Below are 17,308 nucleotides of genomic sequence, written 5' to 3' on the forward strand. Positions count from 1 at the left end.
ATTATGATATACTATACAAATTTTAACAAAATTTATCTCTACATCCTGAATATGATGTAAATAACTCAAATTATTAAAAAAATGTGTATTTTATATTATATCAAATCGAAAATTGAGACAAAAAAAGTAATCTATAAATCTAAAATATTGAAATTATTTTATATTTTCCAACATTGTTAAAATATGTTAGAATCCGACTTGTTTTATCATCAAATGAGTTTATAATTCTTGTTTCTGTAGTAGTTGTATATTTTCAGTAGTGTATTCAAACAATGGTATCAATAAAAAATATATAATAAATAATTTTTTACGTTTTTGAAATATTATCAGTTACTATCGTTTTTTTGAACGTTTCATTAGAAATGATTTCATCGTACGTCTCCAGAAATTTTATTATAATTCTATTATATTTATATTATGCATTCATTCAACATTTGTTCTCTACTATAAACTTTTTTTATAAATAGAAGTTTTCAAAGAAAAAACTACTCAAATTATTTTGTAAATACAATTAAAAAAAATTATAGTTTTGTAACACTTTCAATGTTATCAATGAATAATATAAATGTTATATATCAATATAGTTTGTTAAAACTCGTAAGAACTGTAACATAAAAAAATCACATCCCTTTCAAATTTCTGCTGGTAATGTTTAATAATTTCCTTTTGCATGTATTTTATGAATATTTCTATTAATGTAAATTGAAACAAGACAGATTCTAATATTGTACCATTTTTCTAATATTGATACTTTTTCTTCTAGGTTTTGATAAAATATAAAAAAAAAATATCAGTGCATTAAAAAACAAGTAAATTAATAATATTACGAAGTTCTTTAAAATAAGTTCACATTCCTAGTTTTTATATTATTATTAGCAGTCAATTTTGTTTTACTCATATAACTTTCGTAAACGCTTCTGATGGTATTTGACCGCGTTTGAAGAGATCTTGAAATGCAAAAAGTGCATTATGGTAATTCCACTGCAAGTCTTGTAAGCACTTTAAACTCCATTCCAGATTCATATTTGTTTGCTTACTCAATATCACTACCATTTGCTCTTTCATATTATCGTTTAATTTCAGATCTATAGGCTTTGCTGTATCAATGGGCAACAGCTCTGGTGTCTTTGGTTTGATCTGTTGGTTCAGTTGCTTCAGTTGTGCCTCAGATGGTTGATTTATGTGCAATTGTTCGTTGCAAATACAATATCCATTACCTTGCGGAATAATTACAAATGTTCGATTGAAATGGCGAATGGGTTGTTCCTTGTTATCAAGCTCTTGGAAATAGCCTGTTATCGTAATAAACATCATTGTTTGCTGTGAACAAGAAATATTTAAATTATCAATATAAATGCATCCTTATTTTGTGTAATTGTTATTTTATACAAATTACAAATTACCATCATATGATTTAAATCATTTAACATAATAACTTACTGTAACAAGTGTAATATCCATAGTAAAGGTATCGAAGAGATGTCTTGTTTGTGGCATATTTGATATGAAAGAAACTGTTGATAATCTACTGTACTTTAATAATTTTTGTCTTCTGGCTTTGTCATATATCCTAAGTAAATTTCGGTTATTCATGAGGTACCGATTTAATCTGTGACAAAAGAAATTTTACTTTATAAACATTGGATAACATACTAAATATACTAAAAATATATTGTAATAATTAATGAAGATATAATATCAATGAGATAATGCAATATTCTTTTGGATGCTGTGCAAACACTTACTCCTTAGAATGAGTAATGGTTATACTAAAATATACCAGTTCGTTATATGCATTAAGTAGTAATTCGCGATTCTCGTTATCAAATATAGTAAAATACTGATGTAAAAACTGACATGCGATTTGATGCGCTTTTATATCAGCAAAAAGTATTCTTTGTGATTGTGGTACTTTGGCAAAGTCAATTACATCAAATACAATTGGTTGTGCTAATTCTATATCATCCTGTCAAACAATGCAAAAAAAAATTTGCGTTACACGAGAAGATGCAACACATAATTTTAAATATGTACTTATATAACAAAGAGATGGTAAGATACTCACCAGACGCAGCAGGTTTGGAAACCGTTGTCGGATGTCGCTATAAAGTCGAAAAAGAAAAGTAAGTTTCACGTTAATCATAATAAGAGACATATATGTTTCTTATTACAAAGTAATATAAGAGAAATGATATTAATGTGTGTGGTGTAGTATAAAATATTAAGTAAATTAATCGTGCTATAACGTGTTCTATTAGATTATGTAATTTAGAATATGTTCTTTGTGTATGATTGTTTAGAAATTATATATTTAAAAAAATATGCATTTACTAATCATTTATATTTTTGATTTAATAATATCTGAAATTGCTATTTAAATTATTAAAAAATCTCTAACTCTAAATAGTACAAAAATAAATGCAATTGCTGCTGCGATATTGTCCCATAAATAATATCAAAGTCACAATCTTACGTTTCTTCATGGAAAAAAAAATTATTGAAATAATACATTACCTAATGTATTCATTTTGAGATTTATACTTGTCACAGACGGGATTTCCAGTCAATTTCAATTCTTCCAATTTTAGATCTTTAATAGCGTTTATCTGACGGATGTTTTTTATCTACATTTGCAAAAATATATGATAAAACCGAATATAATATACAATTCATATATACCCACTTGGCTACACTCACTTTATTATTCCCAATGTGAAGAATTTTCAACTTTGAAAATATTGTTAACTTGTTGAGTATATCGATATTACATAGATTATTGCTTTCTAAGTTTAAAGCTTCCAAAGTCGGTATATGTTGGCGCATGATTCCTAACAGATTTATTAACACTGAAGTGTGGACTAATGGACAGCAATAATCACCAATTAGATCTGTAAGACATATACACATAAACTATAAGCTTCAATATTGTTTGCATTAGTTAATAATAAATTTTTAGATTTAATATTATTATTTTTAATTTTATAATTTTGTAATATTATTATAACCAGAATCTTGATGAAATTTTGATAAATCCAAAGCATTTGTTTCTTGCACATATCTCTTGAACATGACTTGTTTTAGTCGTTCCATACATTTGTTATTAATCTTGAGTTTTGGAAATTCCAGTTTTAGTCTCACACGTAGTTTGAAGCCGTCTACCATTGTAATTTTGCGATCACAATTCAGCAATGTGTTTGCTGTCTTGTAATCATCGACATAAAAGTAAGCTTCAGGGGGACATCTTCTGATCTTGTACTACAAGTAAATTTAAAAAATTTTAAAATTGAATTCTATTTATTATATTGTAATAATACACGTGTATATTATTATATATAAATTTAATGTTTTTGCTCTCATTTTAGCATTTAATTATAATATTAGAAAAAAGAAAATCATATGATTTGATTTTAAAATTAAAATAATCAAAATAAATTAGTTTTTAGATATAAATTAATAAAACTTTTATTAATTCATATAATTTCTCACTTATGAGATTACAATTCATATAATTTCTCACTTATGAGATTACAATTCGATATCATAATTTGATATGTATAATTTGATGCTGTAAGACTAGAAGTTTTAAATCAATTATTATTATACTGCAAAACAGTATAATTTTAGATTTATCGTCTTTTACTATAGAGTTATAGAAGTTATCACATGAATTTTTCAATAATCATCAATTTATTACATCAATAAACATTGAATAATTAAGTATATATTAAATATAAATTAAATATATTTACCATTATTGGAAAGAATACTTCAGGCGCTATATAGTTTAATAGAGAGTTTAAAACATAATCTTTTGTATATTGATTGCCAAAGGGTATCTGTAATATATCAAGCAAGATTAGAAGTTTATAAAAAACTTATCTTAAATCTTAATATATATGATGTATATGATTATGTAACAAAAATATCACTTACACTGATTTTATACCAATTGTTTTCTTTGATTAAACCCTGTGATCCAATTTGAATTTCTCTGAAGTTCCTGTGTCTATATAGAGGATTGTATCTTTCTTGAGCACGTAATTTGTCTAAAAATTTTTTATATTGTATATTTTTAAATTCTTGATAATTTTTTCCTATATGATAATTGTACTCTATAAATAATAATTGAAGTTATATAAAACAGTAATTACATTCAGATATGAAACAATTACTTTAAGCATTATAAGTATCTTTAATATTATTTTTTATGGCTTTTTAGTTTACACAAAATTATGTTTAAATAAAATTCACATTTACTCTTTACATTAATACCGTAATATTTTATTACATAAAGTATGCATAAAACTTATATAAATTATAATATATACTTTCAATGCACAAAAACGTTCTTTCTTTTGTTTAAAATATACACTTGCAAACCAATATTTAGTTTATTAGTATTTTTCCTTTAATTAGTTCATTATTTATATATTTACTTCATCAATTCATACAATTTATATAAAAGAAAATATTTATGTAAGCGATAATATGGAAGATCTCTTATGTAAGATCCAAAAGTTTCTATCTAAAAAATCTTAAAGATATAATAAAAAACTATATTATTTTGTTCATGTTTGTAAATTTTTTATTTAATTTTTTTTTCAAATCCAATTGTTTAAAATCTTTAAAATAAAAAATAACTATTAGATGGTGTATAAAGTATAAGTAATATAATTTGTAGGATCTTAAATTACCACATAATCAAAGTTTATTACAATATAATGTAATAACATGTCTTCTCTCAATACTAGCTAAGATATTTTTTCCTTCTATTAGTTTGGTCAAGATTATACAGAGTAAGTTCCAATTTTACAGTTATCAACTGATAAAAAAATAGATGAAAATAAGTTAAAAAAAAATAACTGAATGATACTGTCCTCCTGGATCTTCTTAAAAGGAAAAACAAAAATTAGATCCAAATAAAGGATATGTAAGGAAATATACAAAAACACCTAAGATATATATATTACTGATAGTTATAAAATTAAAAAAAAAAAAAAAAAAAGCAAGAGAGAGAAAAAGGAAGGATACCAATACATGAATTTATGTTCTAATTTGTTTAAATTCGAAATATATATATATATATATATATATAGATGTAAACTTTATATATACTTATAGTACTCATTTTCCCAGTGTTAATAGCTTCATCCATAAAAGAGATAAATAAAGGAATACAAAAGATTGGACTCAGGAGATTAATATGTCTAGTAAATCTGCGAGATTTGTTGAAAAAATGTAAATACATTTACAACCGATAGCTGTACAAAACTTGCGTGTAAAAAAAATTATCATTAATAATTTACTAAATTGAAGAGATAGAAATAGAAAGTCTAATAGTTTACCGATTAACTTATGCTTAAAAGGAGCAAAACTGCTGTGAATAGTCCAGGATTTATTCAATTTTTTCGACATTTTTTCTTCAAATGTCACATAGATGTGGACGAAACTCGTTACCGATATCGTTTGAGCAATGTTATAACAATGCGCAACAATACTGCACAGATTTTTGAAAAATAGATGGCGTTTTTTTCATCTCGGTCACTCACATTTTGCGTGATATATAAATGTGTAACCGAATAATGTATTACTTTTTGTTATATTATTCTCTCGAATCTTTAGACAACACACCCAGCGAATAAGCTATAAGTTTTTTTTTTACTGAACTGAAATGGAATAAAATATGATAATCATTTAGAAGCTAAAAAGAAAAAGAAAAATAAAAAATGGAACCAGTTTATCATAAAGGGATAGATCAGCTGATTTTTATCATGCTGATATCATGTGACGGCAATGATGTTAGGTTAGGTTAAATTAGATACGAATATAACTTGGAGGTTGGGAGTTACAAGTATATAGTGAAAAAATAATTCTAGTGGACTGAGTGAAAAATGTCAGGATGCAAGGAAAAGAACAAAAACGATCCGCCACATTCTTGGCAAAGAACAGAGATAGGGAATCAGACAAGGAGAACAGAGAGATAGATTAGATGAGTTTGGAATTCAATAGGCTTTGTAACAGTCACCAGGTATGCATTGTACTTGAATAAACTTGCAGAATCGATAAACATTTATCTTTTTACATTCTAAGAACTATATTGGCAAGAAGTTGGTCTTGAAATATAACTTGGTAAAGATACTGCGATTAGGCACCACTCTATTTCTAGGATTGTGACTCCACTTGATAATAAGGTAGCTAATAAACAGAAAAATATCGACTGTCTCGTTGTATTGGCAAGCAAGTGCCTGGTACAATATTGAAATATTTTATTACAGCATGTGACACTGATGGATCTGGAAATAGTGCAAAAACATGGCTCTGTAGTAGACTATAGTTGGTCATCTATAGACAATATTTCTTTTCACAAAATAAAAACATCTTGTTATCGAGTATTGTCGTTTTTGGTTGCTGCCAATCCAATAAATTATAAAAAACGTAAATTGACAATGATGTATGTGGAACCTATAGCACCTATCTTAATTGTAACTGGATTCTTAGATGAGCCTAAGCTCTATCTTGAAAAATTTCAGTGGGGACACTCATTCTTAGAACTGAATGACTAACTATTGGAAAACTATGCTCATTGCACAAACACTGAAGAAGTAATAGCAGTTTCAAGTTTCTAAAAGATGCCAGACATGAGAAAATAGATAGCTATGGTAATAGTATTCTCTGCTTTTTTCTATAATACTTTGTTCTAGTTACTATTTTAATTTTAATTATCACATCTATTTTTATAATTAGCGCTTTCTGATTTTCCACAAAGTGATGTGAAATCTGAAGAAGAAGAAAGAAAGAAAGATGAGAAAATATCTGAAATAACTGAAGGACTAGCCAGTACAAAAATATAAAGTACAATATTAATTATAGATATTTGGCAAACATTCATATACATATATGTAGGACTTGTGTACATATTTTGTAATTTTATTGGAAAAAATGAATATTTGATTATATTATATTATTTAGAACAAAATTATATTACATATATATGTATATTATATACATATTATATAATATATAATAATAATATAATAAAGCAATGAAAAAAAATTGTTTTTTATGTCTTCTTTCATATATTAAGTTTTTCGAATTCATTGAATAAAATAAATTACATTTTTCATATCAAATAAAACCATTAAATTTTAAAAATTATGATAAATTAATATATTAAATATTTATTTATAATTTATAAATATGAAAAATTAAAAAAATACCACTGTCGACAGAAACTAACAATAAGATTTGAATTAACTAATAAACATTTGCAAGGTTTGGAAATTTTTAATATTAGTCAACTCTAATCTACAGTGACACTCTTAAATATAATATCCATATTATTTAATATTGATTAATATTGTTTAATTAATATCGATTAGAGTTCTTTTATTCTTGCCCAACTAAGAGAAGACTTAAAAGATATACATACTTACAATAATATTAACTGCTCCGCTTAATTTCTTAATTTTTACAAAAACGGGCAAAAATATGTTCATTAGAATCAAAGTCGGCAAGTAAACGAAGTCCATTTTTCTGTGCGAGCTCTTTCAATTCTTCGGTAAAATTCTTCAAATCCTCTTTGCGCAAATCTGCCATATATTTGCGTGATTCCACGATTACTGGTGCACCCGTCGCTGCTACTGATGATAGATTTTCTAATTGCTTTGTCATATTGTGTGCTATCCAAATCAGATGAAATCTATTGACGTATTCGCGTTTAAATTTGAAAGACTCCAATGATGTTGCAGGATGAAAGATTACCTAAACAAAAAAAAAAAAAAAAAAAAAGCAAAATGAAACTCATATATAAAATTTCCTTGACCTATTGCAATAGTGATACAAAACGTACCTTGTGATTTGGTACTTCCACCCAAGAAATTTTTTCTTCATCTGATTTAGATTTATCTCCGATACTTGTCCACGATTCGTTTTCTATTTCGATGTCCGGCATCTCGCTTACTATAACACCATTTAAAATCGAAGCATCTCTATGAGCTCCGACATAATCTTCGCACAGCGGTTCGTTCGTTTTTATCTCGTGAATTACACGCATTATTTCACGCTCTGCAATATCGGTTGCTCTAAACCTGATCAATATGATCAATTTAATCATCTTAATTCATTAGAAATAAGTGTATGTATAAAGTAATAACTTTTTTATCGAAAGTATTCATTACTTTTTATCCTCTTTTTCTTCTGTAGCAGCCCAAGTAAAAAAGGGACCATTTACGATATCTCCTAAATATGCATAATGTATAAAACCAGGTCCATGTTGTATTATGTTATTTAACAGAGTCGGATTGCTCCTGACTGGTTCACCTTCAAGCCATGTGAACGCTACTCCATTATTTCTCCAAAATCTAATAAATAATAATAGTTCATAAAATACATACATGTCTTAAGATCGGATAATGAGATCCTATAATTTTACTTGTAAAGTAGCATTTGCATTCAGTTTTTATATTACGCCTATCAAATATACCTGTATTCTTGTATTGTAAGATTATTAACACATCTGGGCTTTAAAACCATATAATAATCCCAATCAAAAACGCCTTCTTTGCAGTCATATCGCGTTTTCAGAGATTTTCTAAGTCTGCGATCCCAATAATTTATTATAGGAACTCCTTCACATGTTGCACGCGTCCAAAATCTTAGAAAATATGTTAAATAAATACTCGAAAATACATATCTCCATTCATTTAAGAAATCAAATATTCTTTCACTATATTTTTACATTAACTTACTTAAAGATGGATTCCAAATTATCTCTATCTTTGTGCTTAAATTTTTCCAATGATAACCATGGACAATCAATGGTCAGAGTCGGAACATCGATCAATTGTTTGGTACATTTTGCTAAATATTTTGCCGTAGCCGGCCTCAAAAGAGTATTTCCTAAAATCTCTAGGTAGTAACGCGTCGCTTCCTGCAATCCTTCATATTACTGTAATTATGCAGTATATATTTTTTTACTTATAATCGAAAATAGGCTGATATTTATACATACCTAGATTTCTCTCTAAACAAACGCTCAATAAAAGTATCGATCTAGCAACATGCTCTAAAGTCGGTTCAATAACGTGATATGTGATACTTCGATTAGGATGCGTGTAAGATGATGCTAATGTCTTTATAATGTGTCGTGCATCGCCAGCACCTACAATCAATACTTCAAGATGGTTTGAATTTTGGTCTTCTCTCTGAGTCACCTCAGTTTGTAGATCTAGTGGCTGACTATATCCCCACATATTATATGTTTAAAGATTTGTATACCAATTTTGATTAAATGCACACTTTAGAATCGTTATATATGATTAGAAAGGTTTCTGTTGCTTGTATTAAATAGTTCCCAAGGTCTGTTATCTCCATGACAACATTGGTATAAAATGAAGAGAATTCTCTAATCTTTATTTAAATCAAATTAAATGTTTTAATTTTTTAAGAGAGGTTGCTGATACAAATCTTTACTTTACATCAATGCATTAATTAATTGGAGGCAGAAATTTAATGAAAGACATTTGGCAAGAGGAATATAAGAAGCATTATATTAAAATAAAAACATGTTTATATAATAAAATTATAAACATATTGTTATCCATAGTAATAGTTCATAATAATAGTCATGTGTCTTTCAGACTTATAAAATCATTTATTCATATTTATTCATATATACAGGGTGTCGAGTAATTCGTAAAAAACATCTCATGTACAGAATAGAGTGGATCAAACTGAGCAAAAATAATTTATATCGTTTTGCGATTTTCATAATTATTGAGAAATTAATTAAAAATGCGTCTCTTTCCGCCGCATGCGAATTGTTTGATATTTTTTAATTAATTTCTTAATAATTATTATGAAAATTGCAAAAAATGTTATAGAACTTTTTTTACTCAGTTTGATCCGTTCTACTTGTACACGAGAGGTTTTTTATGAATTATGGACATTCTGTATGTGTGTGTGTGTATATATATATATGTGTGTGTGTGTGTGTGTGTGTTTAGATATATTTAGAATATCTGACACAGATAAAAATAGAGTCCTTTTAAATAGATTTCTTTTAGATTTCTTTTTTTTTCAGAAAGTTCGTTTATAAACATTTTCCACATTTATTCGGCATTACAGCTTATTTGTCCCTTTTTTTCTGAGCTCGTTTGTTACCACAACGTTGTAAAAGATCGGTAATAGGACCCTTATGTTGAAATATAGTGACAAGCTGCGTACGTGCTTCGTTCATTCCTTCGCTAATTAAAATACTGCGTTGCATGTTTCCCTTAATCAATTCATTTACACGCTCCAGCCCATCATTGTGTCTGCTTTTAACAGATTGCTGTGATTCCAACAACATTAGTGTAGTTTTTAACTTTTCGTGTACCTGCAAAACATATAGAAATTGTTTAGTACTTATGCAAATTGAAGAGAATTTCCAAACAGCAATTTTCAATTAACAAAAGAACATTTTTTATACTTGTTTTTCAAGATCTGCAATGTCTTCCATTTGTGTAGTGAGATGATAAACTTTCCATCCATTCAGTTTCTGTAATACATGTTTTTGCTGTGCCAGTTCAGCAACTGTAGGTCTTCTCTCTTCGCGAGGTCGAACATCACTAGGTCTTCTGTAATGATGTAGTCTAACACTCCACTTGTTTTTCCAAGAAGAACCTGAAAACAAGCAATATCCGATTAGAAAGAAAATTTATAACTGAAATTTATCCCAACATACACACATATAAACAGGATGTCTTATTTTAATTTCTTCCTTCTCCTCAAAAACTTTTTTATTTTTGATTGTAGAAAAAAATTGCTTCAATCAAAAGTTGTTTCAAAGGGGGATATAAAATGGTATCATTGATTTGATCTTAAGTGTCTGTATCAAGATCAGGGTTATGCCATAGATGAAAATTACGTCATGAATTGTTTACATATTGTCTATATAGTGCTTACATAGACTTTTTTCATGACAATGTAAACTATGTAAGCGATTATAAATTAGATGTCAGAATGCAAAAAAGTGATTATGATATAAAATAGTTAATGTATCTGTATATGTGGCTTTAATTAATTTAAGAAGAAATTGTGTAGTTATGTTTACTTTAAAGCAACATGAAAAGCAAAATATAAAGTCTTCAATAAGCCACATTGCATAGATTATTCATTGTTGACATAAATGACATGTTACACATAGTTTACATTGTTTACGCGTAGACGTAGACTATTATAGTTTACAGATAAATGCCCAACTTTGGTCAAGATCATATAAAGGCCATTTTTTTTTTTTTTTTTTTTAGTAGAACCTAATTTTTTTATATATATTAATTATGAATATTCCTCACAATATTCTGCATAAACAATTGTAAAGGTATGATGGACAAAAATGAATAATAATTTGTGAAATAATTCATACTTTAATTTGACACAATTTTGCATACAGTATGAAATATCTCATAAAATATTCATTTTTCGATTATCTTGCTTAAATACTTTTATGCACAGACTAATGAAAAGAATCAATTAGTGTAAAGAAAACACATAGTTGTCTTGAAAAAAATCTATAACTACTTGTTGCAAATTCATATTTTTTCTTTAAGACAACTATGGGTTTTCTTTACACTAATTGATTCTTCTCATTAGTCTGTGCATAAAAATATTGAGGCACGAAAAATGAATATTTTATGAGCTATATCATAGTTTGCAAAATTATATCAAATATGTTATATCTTATAAACATAAACTAATCAATTTTTAGCCATATAGATGTAACAATGTAAACAAATATATAAAATTCAAAATTAATTTTTTACATACAAACCTATCAAACTTGGAACAGGTCGTGCCCGTATTGTGTTTTCCGTTTGTTGATTAGACGATTTAATATCACTTTGTACATTGGAGACTTGTCTCTTGTCAGAAAACTTTTCTTTTGATTCTTCTTTGGTATCCTTTTTCATTTTCTCTTCTGTAATAAATTGCATTTCTTCCTCTGTACATCTAGGTTCAGTTAATTCTACACCGGTAAGTTGCTGTTTGCGTGGTTTTTTTCTCGGTGACATTTCTATAGTAGGATTGAGATTAATCCTTGATTGTTCGGGTTCCTCATCAAGACCAGGTGAGGATGTAGCAGATACGGTCGTAGATCCAGAACTTTGGCATCCACCACCATCCAGATCTCCTTTTGGTGATAACGGCGGACTGATCGATCTACTTGATGGTAGAGATGCCAATACAGGATTTAAATTTTTAGCCACACCTGATAAAATAAAAAAAATTATGATTTTGAAAATTATAATACACATAATACAAAATTAAAACAATCATTATAAATCATTAAATTTATACTCATAAGAAATATGATTGAACCAATAACGATGTTTCAGAAAAATTATTTTGTTCTAATATCTAACAGAGAATAAAAAAAAATAAATGATTACAATGTTAAGTATAATTGCAATATATTCAAACAACTTCAATATACAAAGAAAATTTATTTCAAATTTTCTATGCTAATATTTTTATTACTGTTTCAGCAAACTAAGATCAAAATATATTATACATAAGATGATTATCTCATGTAAATATTTGGTTGTGTACAAGATCAATGTAGGTATTATTGTAAACTGATACAGAACTAAAAGTTCTCTAAATTCTACCATTATGAATCAATAAAAGAGCATTTTATGTAAAAATTATTTAACAATTTTTGTAAGATCATTAATAACATTTTATATATTAATAGTATGATATTTTTCCTACTTTTCAGTATATAATAATACAATATTTTTTATAAAATATCAAATTGCTTTACGTTTTTTATTTTTATTATAAATTTAACATAATCATACTTTTGACTGGTGAAATGTCATGATCTCTCTTTCTCAGAATGCTTGGTCTGGGAGATGCATTAGGTTTACCATGAGGTTCATCATATCCTCCTGGTTCAACGACTAATCTTACTGGTTGCATTGAACCCTGTCGAAATGGCGTGTATGTTCCTGAAAAGTAAAATACAGTATAATAATTTTGAGCACTTTTTTTAGGAAGATATAGAAGAAATTTAGAAGAGGCTATTTGCTAGTTTATTTTTAATCGTAATTTTAATCATGATTTCATCATCAATCTATTTTAATCATGATTTTACCTGTCTCAAAGGAATAGTATGTAGTAGTAGTGTTATGTGGTGGAGTTATATATTGTCCTTGAACCGGCTGTGCGGAACTGGTAGCTGTGCCACTGTTGGTGGATGATACGCGTAAGCTAGCTGGTTGTGCTGGCTTAATCTGAACGGGTTGTCCAATATTCTGTGGCTGTGCAGTAGTGGCTTTGACTGGAGCTGCTGCAGCCCTCACTGGTACTATGGGCAGAGGATGCAGAGACATTCCCGTGATTTTTGCAACTGTAGTTGGGACCGTTTGCAGTATACGCATCGCGTTTGCGGACTGTGTATTCGCAGTTGTCGTAATCACTTGTGACACCGTACTTGAACTGAAGCTTGATAGGGTTTGAACACGTGGTTGCTGTTGAATCTGTACTCACACCCAGTTATTCATTAATCTTGAGAATCAATTTTTTTATATACATTACAAAACATACACATGATCTGTACTAACTTGTTGCGAAGGAATAACAATATGGCTAACCCCGCCAGTCGAAGGTCCGGCCACTGTGTTAATCGACAATTGTCGTCCTGACGTTTCTACCGAACCGATGGTAACTGAAGTCGTGCTGCTAATTCTGTTCCCTGTCTCTATGGATGTTGATACAGCTATACGCTTTGTAGTACCTGACGTGGTTAGAGGTCTATTAGATTGGCTGGGCTGAAAATTTCAATAGAAGAATTTATAATCATCAATTGTACATTTGTGCATTTTTTCGGCTTTAGATGCAGTCTACAAAATTGTACACTTAAGTGTTACATTTATTTCTGGGTTGAGCACATCATATTGATATTTGTATCATGATTCACAACTTATATTTGTCACAATTGTAAATTTTTGAAAATGTGTGAAAAAGTAAAAAAAAAATAAAGTTAAAAATTCTGCATATTATATATATATATATCAAGGGTTTCATAACATAAAGGCATAATCAATTAAAAAAAAAATGATATATTAAAGAACAATATATATCATTCTTTAATAGCATATATGAAAGTCCTTTTTATAACAAAACTGCATATTAATTAACTTAATAATTATGGAAATAATATATAGAAATATTAATTTTAAATCATTTTTTCTCATTTCAAAAAAGAATTCGAATTTATGCTCCTATGTTATCAAATCCTTGATATAAATTTCACATTTAAATTATATAATTTACTTGAATAGTTTGTGTCGATGATCTTGCAGGCTGTGACACAGTCACTACTTGTGGTGTCTGTGGTCTGTTTTGTGTAACTGGAAGTCTGGTAATATTATTCGTTTGCAAGATGGGTCCTATTACTCTGGATGGACTACCAGTAACTATAGCTTGAACAGATCTTCCTTGACTGGCTGGTGTGATTACTCGTGGCTGTTGTCCTGTGTATATGGCAGTTGGTGGCCTAGAGACTCTACTAACCGGAGGTGCAGAATGCCTTTGTGGTACACTTTGTGCGTATACAACAGACGTTTTAGGTTGCCATTGAGGATTAGAGATTGGTGTATTACTGTTAAGAAAAATTGATACATATAAGACTTCGATAGATTTGTCTATTAAGTAATTTTGCATATATAATTTTTATATACATGCCAATTTATTACAAAAAGATAAAAAGAGGTATACATTGGCTTATCTTCTTAGAAAAATTTAAGTAAAAATATTTACAAATTGTTAGGCACAAGTATTAATAACATTTAGCATTTTTTTAAATCACATTTATTATAACAGTTTCAAAAATCACTATCAATAGTAGAATCAGTGTAGTTTATTCAATTAATCTTTATTTATGTAAATTGATTGATTTTTTATGTAAAAATTATATCATTTTTATTAATTCTGAATTATATTATCTTTGTTAATTCTGAAAAGTCTTGATAAGAGATTGAGTCAGCCTCTAACTCTAAATCTAAGAATTTTCTTTAATTATATTCTATTTGCTTTATTTAAAAAAAATCCCATCTATTTTATCTAATATACATACCCTGGCCTAGTAGTAGGCACAGTTTGTCCTGTATTGGCCCTGACAATAGGAGTGGCAACTGTTGATCTTGGTGCAGAAATATTAGCAACTGCTGCAGCTCCTCGTGGTACATGGTATGTGGCTGGCATACTGACTGCATGTTGTTGTGTCAGTAATGTCTGTGGTTGGTTTTGCCTGTCACCAGTATTTAATATTGTTGGTGGTATTATTTTCACCGTAGAGGCTATAGGACATAACTATAGAAACAATAAAGAATTGATATTAATAAACTTATTATGGACAAGATGCACACATATGAGTATTAAAATATATAACTTGATATTTTTCATGTTTATCAATATTTTATATATAATAAAATATATAATTGGTATAATACATAAATATATTTATATATTTGTATATTATACTTATATTTAAAGTTATTTAAGTTATATATATTTAAAAATGTATTTATTGTTATATAATATTATTTAAATCATTAATGTATCTATTGACTTCTCCCATTGATTAAGAATAAAGTTAACACATTAATCCATTATTAATTACGAAACCTTCTAATCACTCTAGCAGTAGTCTTGTTCATCCTCACGTTTTCTAGATTCTTAAGTTCTAGAAATACATGTAACCCCAGGATGTATATTTTGCATATTAATGCCAATTAAAGATATAAGCATGTTGTCTTCATCTTTGTATAATCAACATTTTTTCCTATCTTGTAATTCTGAGATTGAATATATAAGTTCTTAAAGTCACATATGATGTATTAAAGTCCAATTGTATTTCTAAATTTATTCATTGGCAAGACATTTACTCTGTAGAAGGGAGGATATTTCATTAATAGTTGTAGTAGATCTTACAGTGGATTAGATGGACCATCCATTGGCTCAATACTTGACACATATAATGCAGAATAAATAAATCAAAATAAATTCTGCTAAAATTGTGCAAAGTAAATGAGAATTTGTGGTAAATAACAAATATTTATTATACAGTGCTAATATTTACTTCTATAACTCCAATATTAGTATTACCGTAGTTGTTATTTTACTGGTTTCTATAGATGAAGTTGCGCCTGAAGGTGTCACAGGCCTCACTAAAGAAGCTGTCAAGGACAGTTGCTTTGGATTCATGTCCAATGATACTGGTTTTCCCACTAAATTACCGGATGTTCCTATCGGTCCAACAATAGTCTGAATTGGTTGAATATTTTGTATACCACTTTGAACCACACTTTGTACATTTTGTACATTCTGTATTGTAGTTAAATTCTGTGCCACAGTTTGTACAGTCGTTTCCGGCAGACGTTTGTCACCGTCATTACTCACAGTGCTCAATGTATTCATATTGATGTTAAATCGTGTGAAATAAAATAGATAACGAATTAATTTATTCATCAATCACTCACACATACACACACACACACATATAGAAGAGTACATTAAGAATCTAAGTCCTAAAAGTTAATCGTAAAGCGAATATTATAGCGATGATGATGAAGAGATTTAAGCTGATAAAGTTGATTAACGAGTAGCTGAAGACGTCGCACTCGAAGTATAGCAAAGTCTGAGTTCTGAGCGTCGAAGTTGCTTTATGTCAGATTAGAGTCTTTATTATTAGAGGTTACGCTGTCTTCTTGATATGCGCGGGAGAATCGACGATATGGAAGATTACACGCGGTCGTCTTATCGTTAATATCACGCAATTCAGACCGAGAAAACTCGCCGCGTAGCGCAAAATAAAGAATTTTGATACGCGTTTTCACTTGAGCGGCAGCAACTGGTCCTCCCGGGTAACGCTGTAAAAATGCGAAAACCCATGTAGAAATTCCGGTTCGATATCGCCGAGAATCACGCACTAAACCACAATAATTTTCGGACACATGAGAGTTTTACTAACATTCTGATAAAAAAGAAAAACACCACAATATGTATAACGCTTTCTGCATCGTTCTACCGTTTATAGCGCGTAATTTCAGCAAAGCTGCGTTCGGAAATACCATTTTGAAATGCCAGATGCAAAGCAGTAGTGCCAGAATGAGGAGACAAGAGACAAGAAACATATAGTGGAGGGGATGACGTAACAAACCGTGTATTATGTACTGCGCAGAGCGTTTTGCGCAACACATGTACGGAGTCACGCTTGTCATCCTTTCCGCTAGATTCGAGAACTATGCTCGCGCGTTCAGAATGT

General features: G+C 28.7%; 3 protein-coding genes and 1 pseudogene across 12 annotated transcripts; 1 reads left to right on the forward strand and 3 right to left on the reverse strand.

Annotated features, from left to right (window-relative positions):
- Positions 1-179: 179 nt before the first annotated feature.
- On the reverse strand, positions 180-6,282 carry LOC140676066 (nuclear RNA export factor 1-like). 10 transcript variants are annotated; one of them, XM_072910733.1, is made up of 12 exons: positions 5,346-5,537; positions 5,125-5,216; positions 4,695-4,889; positions 3,934-4,046; positions 3,750-3,836; positions 3,006-3,255; positions 2,698-2,888; positions 2,515-2,624; positions 2,066-2,102; positions 1,746-1,966; positions 1,441-1,609; positions 180-1,320 (listed from the first exon to the last, which is right to left on the reverse strand). In XM_072910733.1, the coding sequence occupies exons 5-12, from the start codon at positions 3,750-3,752 to the stop codon at positions 895-897; spliced, it is 1,407 nt and encodes a 468-aa protein (XP_072766834.1). In that variant the 5' UTR covers positions 3,753-3,836; positions 3,934-4,046; positions 4,695-4,889; positions 5,125-5,216; positions 5,346-5,537; the 3' UTR covers positions 180-894. The 10 variants fall into 10 exon arrangements, with proteins under 10 accessions (XP_072766834.1, XP_072766833.1, XP_072766832.1 ...); XM_072910732.1 differs by having other exon boundaries at positions 4,695-4,886; positions 5,116-5,216; XM_072910731.1 differs by having other exon boundaries at positions 5,116-5,216.
- On the forward strand, positions 5,727-6,851 carry LOC140663206 (18S rRNA aminocarboxypropyltransferase-like; annotated as a pseudogene).
- Positions 6,852-7,769: 918 nt separating this feature from the next.
- On the reverse strand, positions 7,770-9,961 carry Dnaaf3 (Dynein axonemal assembly factor 3). Its single transcript, XM_072910735.1, has 5 exons — positions 9,011-9,961; positions 8,748-8,937; positions 8,483-8,653; positions 8,178-8,360; positions 7,770-8,087 (listed from the first exon to the last, which is right to left on the reverse strand). The coding sequence occupies exons 1-5, from the start codon at positions 9,249-9,251 to the stop codon at positions 7,823-7,825; spliced, it is 1,050 nt and encodes a 349-aa protein (XP_072766836.1). The 5' UTR covers positions 9,252-9,961; the 3' UTR covers positions 7,770-7,822.
- Positions 9,962-10,107: 146 nt separating this feature from the next.
- LOC140676065 (uncharacterized) lies at positions 10,108-17,153 on the reverse strand. The gene is made up of 9 exons (XM_072910724.1): positions 16,150-17,153; positions 15,119-15,354; positions 14,317-14,644; positions 13,605-13,811; positions 13,136-13,520; positions 12,840-12,989; positions 11,810-12,247; positions 10,469-10,662; positions 10,108-10,375 (listed from the first exon to the last, which is right to left on the reverse strand). Exons 1-9 carry the CDS (start codon positions 16,510-16,512, stop codon positions 10,127-10,129), a joined length of 2,550 nt encoding a protein of 849 aa, XP_072766825.1. The 5' UTR covers positions 16,513-17,153; the 3' UTR covers positions 10,108-10,126.
- Positions 17,154-17,308: the final 155 nt, after the last annotated feature.

This window comes from Anoplolepis gracilipes, chromosome 2 (genome assembly GCF_047496725.1).
Source record: "Anoplolepis gracilipes chromosome 2, ASM4749672v1, whole genome shotgun sequence".
NCBI classification, from domain to species: Eukaryota; Metazoa; Arthropoda; class Insecta; order Hymenoptera; family Formicidae; genus Anoplolepis; species Anoplolepis gracilipes.

Coding starts and splice junctions, on each gene's coding strand:
- LOC140676066 (XM_072910725.1), bottom strand. CDS start 5,248: ATGTATTTACATTTTTTCAACAAATCTCGCAGATTTACTAGACATATT. Junction 1,967..2,065: donor TTCCAAACCTGCTGCGTCTG/GTGAGTATCTTA, acceptor ATTGTTTGACAG/GATGATATAGAATTAGCACA. Junction 1,321..1,440: donor TGGATATTACACTTGTTACA/GTAAGTTATTAT, acceptor TCTTGTTCACAG/CAAACAATGATGTTTATTAC.
- Dnaaf3 (XM_072910735.1), bottom strand. CDS start 9,251: ATGTGGGGATATAGTCAGCCACTAGATCTACAAACTGAGGTGACTCAG. Junction 8,938..9,010: donor TTGTTTAGAGAGAAATCTAG/GTATGTATAAAT, acceptor AGTAATATGAAG/GATTGCAGGAAGCGACGCGT. Junction 8,088..8,177: donor GAAGAAAAAGAGGATAAAAA/GTAATGAATACT, acceptor CATATTGATCAG/GTTTAGAGCAACCGATATTG.
- LOC140676065 (XM_072910724.1), bottom strand. CDS start 16,512: ATGAATAAATTAATTCGTTATCTATTTTATTTCACACGATTTAACATC. Junction 14,645..15,118: donor GTGCCTACTACTAGGCCAGG/GTATGTATATTA, acceptor TTTTCTTAACAG/TAATACACCAATCTCTAATC. Junction 13,812..14,316: donor CATCGACACAAACTATTCAA/GTAAATTATATA, acceptor TGAAATTTTCAG/CCCAGCCAATCTAATAGACC.